General features: G+C 43.8%; 1 protein-coding gene across 1 annotated transcript; it reads right to left on the reverse strand.

Annotated features, from left to right (window-relative positions):
• Positions 1-57: 57 nt before the first annotated feature.
• On the reverse strand, positions 58-4,393 carry LOC124675881 (ribosome biogenesis protein WDR12 homolog). Its single transcript, XM_047211948.1, has 14 exons — positions 4,246-4,393; positions 4,060-4,160; positions 3,852-3,958; positions 2,722-2,757; positions 2,503-2,585; positions 2,315-2,382; positions 2,110-2,220; positions 1,890-2,024; positions 1,395-1,538; positions 1,017-1,125; positions 802-938; positions 687-722; positions 485-609; positions 58-372 (listed from the first exon to the last, which is right to left on the reverse strand). The coding sequence occupies exons 1-13, from the start codon at positions 4,391-4,393 to the stop codon at positions 517-519; spliced, it is 1,308 nt and encodes a 435-aa protein (XP_047067904.1). The 3' UTR covers positions 58-372; positions 485-516.
• Positions 4,394-8,081: the final 3,688 nt, after the last annotated feature.

Here is an 8,081-nt window from a genome sequence, read left to right on the forward strand (position 1 = left end):
CCTAAGGGGGTGACTGATTGTAGAACACAAGCAAGGCTGCATATAGAATTACTGAAGTAAAACAGAAAATTCAGGCAAAGCAAAACCAGCCTTGAGTTATCGGCAAGCAGTTAACTCTGAATTACAATCATAACATTGTTATAATATGTAGGTTTTGAGAATTTCAACAAGGAGCGCAAAACAAACTTGATTGCAGATGTGGTGATCCCTAATGTAGATCTACTTGTGCACATCCGCTGGCACTAAGTGTAACAGCTTCACATCGTTATATTGATCTGACATTCGGTACAGATGTTTTCAACCCTAGTTGGCATGGTTTGGCTTTTAGAGATGTCTTGTCAACCAATATAATCCGGATTGAACTGCTGTCAGCTGCAAAACATGCAAGGAGTTCAACACAGGAGTGAAGCTAAGGCAAGTTATGCAGATGTAGATGGTTACAAAATTAGCTTCTTTAATAAGATTGGAAATTTGAAGTTAAAACCTTGATAGCACAACATGTGGGGGGGATCTTCATCACGCTATTTCAACCCCTGATGAGATACACAGCTTGGAATCAGCTCCACCACTTATTACACTGTCCCCTTTCCACCAATCGGCACATAAAACCTACAGCCATAGTATTTAGTTGAGCATCTCATTTTTTTCCAGAAGTATGCAAAAGGTAACCCACAACAAATAATTACCTTTTCGGTGTGTGAGTCGACAGAAGCCAAAGGCCACTACAGCAGGAGAAAAATCATCAATGACATGCACTGATGTGTGAAACAAATGAGAAAAAAAAATGAGATTGAATCTTACTGCTGTCCTTAGATCCCACAACATCACTTTCCCATCAAATGAAGATGATAACAAATGATACCAGGAACTTGGATGCCATTTGCAGGCAGAGATCCAGCTTGAGTGCGAAGAGAACTGAAAAACAGGAGCCAGTGTCCCTGTATGAAGAAAATGTATGAGCTAATCTGAAAGTGTTCCAAGAAATCAATAGAGGGCGCAGTGTTTTCTATGCTTACCAGGTTTGCGAGGATCCCATACCCTCAATACAGGGTCAGAACCACCAGCAGCGATTAGTGAAGAGCCCTCACCACCACAATCCAAACAATTCAGGGCCTTCCCACAAAACTATAAACAAGGTTTGGAGACCAAAAAGTAATTAGATAGGTACAGTTATGAAACATCCATTGAGATGCACTAGTCATACGACTGGTAGACAAAATATTGTTTGGGCAGTATACAAATTAGTTAATGAATAAGTAGGGACTTGGGCAAGAGACAAGACTGAGAGATACAAATAGAAAATTCAGAACACAAGAGTACAGATGCCAATCAACATGTAGATAAACTGTTTCTTTCTCTAGAAAATTTGCAACCTATAGATATACTGTGCATACCATATTCCATGTTTCTTTCCCTGTTTGAGCATCCCACTGCCGAACAGAATGATCCCAAGATGCCGAATATATTGTTTGCTGCTCAGGCCAAGCAACAGAAGAAACACATTGTGAATGTCCCTCAAATGTTGAAGATGCTGAACCCTGGAGTACAATAGGATGAGAACTGTGAGATCAACAGGATTTATCATGAGTTCATGCAACAAATGAATCAATTATAGCACAAGGATTTGAATACCAATACCAAACCCAAGCCCATTTGCAACTGAATTAACTTGAACCAAGTGGTCCAGTCCAAGATAAAGCACTATGGAGAAGTCAAGAGTAGCTCACAACTTGAACAGAACCAAAGCCAATTTTCACACTGCTGAGTATTTATTCTACTTATTCAGTGGCTCCTGACCTTTAAGTAAAACACCGGCAAATGCAAAGTGGGGTACTTGGCTTCCTACCCCCCAAAACACAATAAATTGCAATGTAGCAACTAACAAGTACCTCTAACTGAGACTCTTCGGGTCCAGATGCATCAGAGTTCGTCCTTCTCTTTTTCACTGTAACAGAATCACCATCTTCTTCAGATCCTTCGACTGCCCATAGCTTAATCTTGGTATCCCAGGAACCAGAACATATCTAGTTACAGAAAAATATGTTAAGAAATCAGGTAAAAAATGTGATATAGCATTGCAGTGTAACATCAGATCAAGTGACTTATTACCATATTTCTGGAAGGGTCGACAGCAATACTTTGCACAGATGATGAATGACCAGGGAAAATTTTGTAAGCTCCAATTTGCTTCAGGGAGTCAGTGGTGACTGAAGTATCAAACTTCAGGAATGCATAGCATAATGTAAGATACATAGAAAAGTGCTGCAGGGTAAATGAACAAGAGTTGTAAAAGCAAAAAACTGAATAGATTTACCTTGAACAGGCGCAACGACCTATCCTTTGATCCAGTCACGACATGCAAACTGCCATCAGTTTCAACTCCTGGAACAACATTATTCAAGTTAGTTTGCTTCAAGATAGACATGGCCTTGCACGGTGGCAATGGTAGGAAAACAGCAATTTTGGCAGATACCCCGTAACAAATATTTTGAGCAAAGCAACCTTTATTGATGAAGCTGGCAGAAGTAACTGCACCACTGTGTCCCTCCAAAACTTGAGTACATACAGCTCCATCTTTCCATATTCTATGCAATAAAGGACGTTAAATGGGTAAGAGACATTAAAGTGGTACAGAATTTTTGTGTACCAATTGACAGTGTTTATGTTGTTGTTTTTTAACAAGGTCAGACAGAATAAACAGGAGACTTGATAGATGCACACCTTGCAAGACCATCATAGCAACCTGTTAATAAGAACCTGCCAAAAGATTAGGTAGTTTAGGCAATACTGGAATCAACACAGAAAGAAAAAACATTAATGGAAAATCAACAGATGGTTCATTTGAAATATCGAATGATTTATGCATATCAAGGAAGTACTGAAATAAATCACTGCATAATTGTTCATGAGCATATAGCTTTACAATACTGATCTGTTTGAGCCATAAAAATGATATTTTTAGAACATCACATTGGGCCAGTTAGTACAATCAAGTGACTGAATCCAGGAATGTCGGAAATGTAGCTCCCTATTTCGAAATCTACCGAAGCATTTAACTAACGAAAGCCCAGCGATATAACTGGATATCTAGGATTTCTTATTTCACTTGGCTCTGGTTGAGATAGGAGGACAATAGCTGATTTTAGCCTAGTCTTGGCAACCTCCATATATCTTGGCCCAACAATTTAACGGTTACCTCATTTTAGTTGTATTAAAAACTTACAACTATATTATTTAATTATCATCAGCCAGGTGAGTTGAACTGAAAACCACAGCAATACCATACAAGTTCTATGATTGGCTGATCGGGATTCAAAAACTTATACAGAACTATCTTGGTAGGAAAGAATTCAAATATTGCCTAAGTGAGAGATATAGGTACAACCCTAATTCTTTGAACTTTGTAAATGGTTTCTTAGATGATGCAGATGATGCATATCGTTTACACGAAATCATTTGCTTGAAACATGTCCGCAAGAACAGACAAGGACATGATGTTTCGATACTACCATCCCTGAGTTTTTCCATTTGACTACACCATATCCTCTGCTTTTTGGTTTATTAAAGTGTTCACAGACTATTTGGCAAGCAGAAAGATGATAATGCCCATTTTAATTCTCTCCAGATCAAGTACCACCTACACTGAACCGGAAATGGACATAACCATTTTTTTTTGCATCAACTGATACTTACGGTCACAAATCCGGCACATCATCAAATTCAAGAAAAAAAAAAGACCATCCTCTAACCAATACACACATCCTCACAAGGAAAAGGGAAAGATTATGTAAAGTTCTTGACAAATCAGTTCATCGTTGATCACCTAAATCCTCAGCAGAGCACAGGCATACCTTGGGTTCGACCCATCAACCGCACTGACCCAGTCATCATGTGGCAAGGGCTGCTCCTGCTTCTTCGGCGCCACTGCTTTTACATACTCAAGCTCAAGCACCCGTTCCTGCAAAAACGTTCGAACCAAATCCTCACATAATTTTCACAACCACGTCCAAGGCAAATAAGTAGCTCCCAGAACCCAAGTCTCCGAGCAAGAATCCGTACCGCGGAGATGCCCTTGGCGAGCAGGAACTGGTGGAGCGGCATCCGCACGAGCTCGCCATCCACGATGAAGTCGAAGGGCTGCGCCTGGTGGTCCGGCTCGGCTGTGAAAACGAGCGAGCGGTTTAGGAAATTTGCATACGACGTCTCGTCCTAGCGGGGTGAGGGTTAGGGTGCGGAGGCGCTCACCGGAGAGGATGAGGCTGTTGACGATCTCCGAGAGGCCCATGCGGGAGAGCTCGGCGGGGACGGCGATGGCGGTGGTCGGCGCCCGGAGCGGAGGCGGGAGCTTCGTCACGAAGCGCACGCGGACCTGGCGGGACTCGTCGGCGTCCATGGCGGCGTCGGCGGGTGTGCGGCGGCGGGAAGGGTCTGGGGAGGGTTTTGGGAGCTGCAAGGTGGGCTTATTTGGTTAGGGTTTTGGAGTCTGCGGGACCCGGTGGCAGTGAAAGAGAGCTCGGAGACAAGTCAAGGGCTTCTCAGGAAACCCCTTCAGGTATGCCCTTATTGCATGTTAGCTCAAACTTATAGACTTTGGGCTTCTGGCCCAGTGAATGAGCATTCACTGGACAGTTACTAGTCTGGACTAGACCCATCGTGGACTAGACCGACTCATCGTGGACCTGAGCCTCTGGCCCACTATGAACTAGGCCTTATACAGTTGTATGTCCACATGTCATCAGTTAGCGTGTCTTAGCATCTCTCAAGAAAAAAAAGTTAGCGTGTCTTAGCGATCCACTGATGTTGACAGGCTCTCCGTGCAACTCCATAGTGTGGTTGTAGCATCAGATATTTAGATTGTCTTGTTCAAACGCCAGATCAGTTTGGTATCCCTTTAAACATTGCAATATAATAAAGTGACGGCTGTTTCTCAAAAGAAAAGTTAGCGTGTCTTAGATTTTTGTTTTTGAAAAGTTTGGAAATTGCACAAAATTTAGGCCGAACCTCACAAAGGTTATGAAACTTTCAGCCCGTTTCAGACTTTCCGATCTAACTTTGTTCATAGTGTATAGGTTGCTATATTTTTTATTTTTGGAAAAGTTTGAACTTCAAAAAATATTGGTTGGGTGAATGCCAAGTTTCACAAGCGATAAATTTGCAAATGGTTGATCCAAATTGGTTAAACTTTTTTAGATTAGTTGGTGTACGCCTCTGACCTGTTGCTAATTATCTTGATCTAATATTTGGATAAGACAATATGTGCAACCTATTACACGAATTGGTGGTTTATTCAAAAATAATGTAAAATAAGTAATTTGTGTAGAAAAGACACCATAAATTTTGCAAAAAAAATTAATGTTAGTAGGAAAGCTACTAAATTCATTGATTAGAAAGAAGATAGCCAAAACACCCCGAGGACTCGCGCGGTTTATTTGGGGAAAATTGTTGCAAGCATCATCGGCCGATGGCCTCCTCTTAGGGGTTGTTTGGTTCCTAGTCACATTTGGCCAAGCCAACGTTGGTAATTTGGCATGTGTTTGGTTCTTGTCACACTTTGAAACTGCCACACTTTACTATTCATATGGCCCACCTGTCATAGAGTGTATTTTTTGCCAACTTTTACCACACTTATGGCTTCCAAAATCCAAGCTACACTTTTGCGGCTGCCACACTTGCCAAAGTTAGGCTTGGCAAAGTGTGGCTGGGAACCAAAAATGCCTTAGCCACGCCGCAGAGTCACCGGCCGGCCGCTTCTGCCTCTTAGCGGCGCTGCAATAGCACCTGTCAATGCCCACCAGTCGTCGACCACCTTTACTATGTTGTAAGAGCATCGCATCCCCTAAAGGGATTTGGGACGCGCCGGACAAAAGAACGTTCACAGTCGCGTGCCCCAAAGCCTCCTTTTGTTCGGCACGGCCCAATACGGTGCCCGGCGCCCCGAGCCCATCCCCGCTACATAGGGGACGCTCCGGGAACGCCGGACACAACGAAAAGCGAGGTGGGCTCCCACCTGTCGGTGACTATTTCCATAACCGTTGGTTCGCGCCTTTTATTTCTCGCCGCGCCTTCCCTCCCGTGCCTCCCACCCCTCCACCGCCGCTGGATTTACCAGCCGTTTCGACGGCTGATCTCCTCTGAGTCGGCACCGTCATCGCGGCTGGCTCTCTTGCCGGCTTTTTCGCCTCCGCCGCTGACAAGGGATTAACTTGTCAATGCCTATGGATTGTAGGCTAGGGTTTAGTTAGAAGTAGAGGGCAAGTAGATCTCGAAGGTTTCAGCCGAAAAGTACTCGACGATTATGAAAACTAGGGTTTGCGGACAATGATTCGATGATCTCTTCGTCCCTTGACTCCCCTTTATATAAGAGGTGGAGCCAAGGGTTTCGTTTTGTACAAGTTACGTAGTCCGGGACGGTTTCTAACTCATCCCGCTAGATTTACAAACAACACTTCCTATTACAATTCTTCTTTCCTTAATATATCTTGGGCTCTCGAACCTTCTTACTCTTCGGGTAGTGGGCCTTCATAAAACCCCGGTACTACCTTTGGCGGGCCCATTTGGGATGCCTATGTCGATAGCCCCCGAGATTTTGCTTGAATCGTAGAATCGGGGAAAATCTCCACCGCTTATTCTTATTCAACAATTTAAACTTTTCTATATTTCTTTATATAAATTTCTATATTGCACGAGATATTGGTAGTTGGGGCTAGTTCATCCGACGGATCGGGTACTAGTTAACTCGCTCTAGTGGCAATCCGCAAAACCTACTTCAAGATCACGTCCCTGGACATGATCTCGGGATACTGGTGCAAACTTCGACAGGTGCCGCTTAAGGTCTTACCATTCCGTCGAGTCCCGAGTCAAATTTATCGAGTACCTAACGCGTCCGTTAGGATTTTTCTTCGTATCCGTTGATACGGATAAAAGTAGCAGAAGCGCAGTCTTCGGCGATGCCACGCCCGGCAGAATAGATCCGGGGTCTTACCTTCGCAAATTTGCGGCATTCGGAAATTGATCGCAACTTTGGCGTTCGAGAATATATTGTCGAGTGCTTTTCCGGCTGTTGGAATGGCACATTTTATCGAGTCAAATATGACTTATATTAATCTCCCGATGGGAGTATATGTAGAGTTAATTATAACTCGAAATATACTCTCTTGCTTTTCTATCTTTCTTTCTTTTTCCTTTTTATATTTCATCGGGCACGCGAACAGCGTTCCCGATGGGAGTAGCCCCCGAGGCTACAGCCAAGAACTTGTGCTTGGTTGTAGGCTCAACATTTTAGTCCACCTTGTCGCTATACTGCCATTATCTCCCGATATTCTTTCTCTTCTTTTTTTATCTATCGGGTGCGCGAACAGCGCTCCCGATGGGAGTAGCCCCCGAGGCTACAGCCAAGAACTTGTGCTTGGTTGTAGGCTCCCACAATTTCTATATTTGCCATAGTCGAAATTTTACTTTTATCGAAGTAGCCCCGAGCATTTGGGCAAAAACTTGTTTCTGACCAAAGGCTCTCGAAGTACTCAAATAATTTCTCTTGTCGCCATTCTCCTTTATTTTCCTTGCCGACATATTTTACTTTGTCAAATTCTCTTCAGCTCGGTCAATAGTCAAAATTTTCCTGCCTTGTGGGTCCATTGTTCCCACCATGTTGACACGTCGTGCAAGTGGGGGACACACGTCCTCCGCTTTTTCTGGCGCACGTACGGTAACGCCTATCTCAGTAAAAATACTGTTTTGCCCTTTATCTAGAAGATCTATTCTCACCACACGATTTCTTCATCCAACGGCCCACTGCTTCACCCAATTCTTATATAAACCTGTCTTCAACCTCCGTTCATCCCCTCGCTTGCGCCGCTCACCTGTTCCTCTTCGCAAATCTTCCCCTGCGCCCAACTCTCTCTGATTTTCCGCACTCGCATACATTGCTCGCCCATTGCCGTTGATGCCACCGCGTGCGCGTCCGACTCGCCACAACGACTCCGGAATCCAAGATGGCCGCCGAAGATCTTGAGTGGGAGAGATCCAAAATCTCCAACCAAGATGTCAATATGCTCGAAGAGGCTCGGCCCGATGAAGAAGGA

Source organism: Lolium rigidum, chromosome 7 (genome assembly GCF_022539505.1).
Source record: "Lolium rigidum isolate FL_2022 chromosome 7, APGP_CSIRO_Lrig_0.1, whole genome shotgun sequence".
Taxonomy (NCBI): Eukaryota; Viridiplantae; Streptophyta; class Magnoliopsida; order Poales; family Poaceae; genus Lolium; species Lolium rigidum.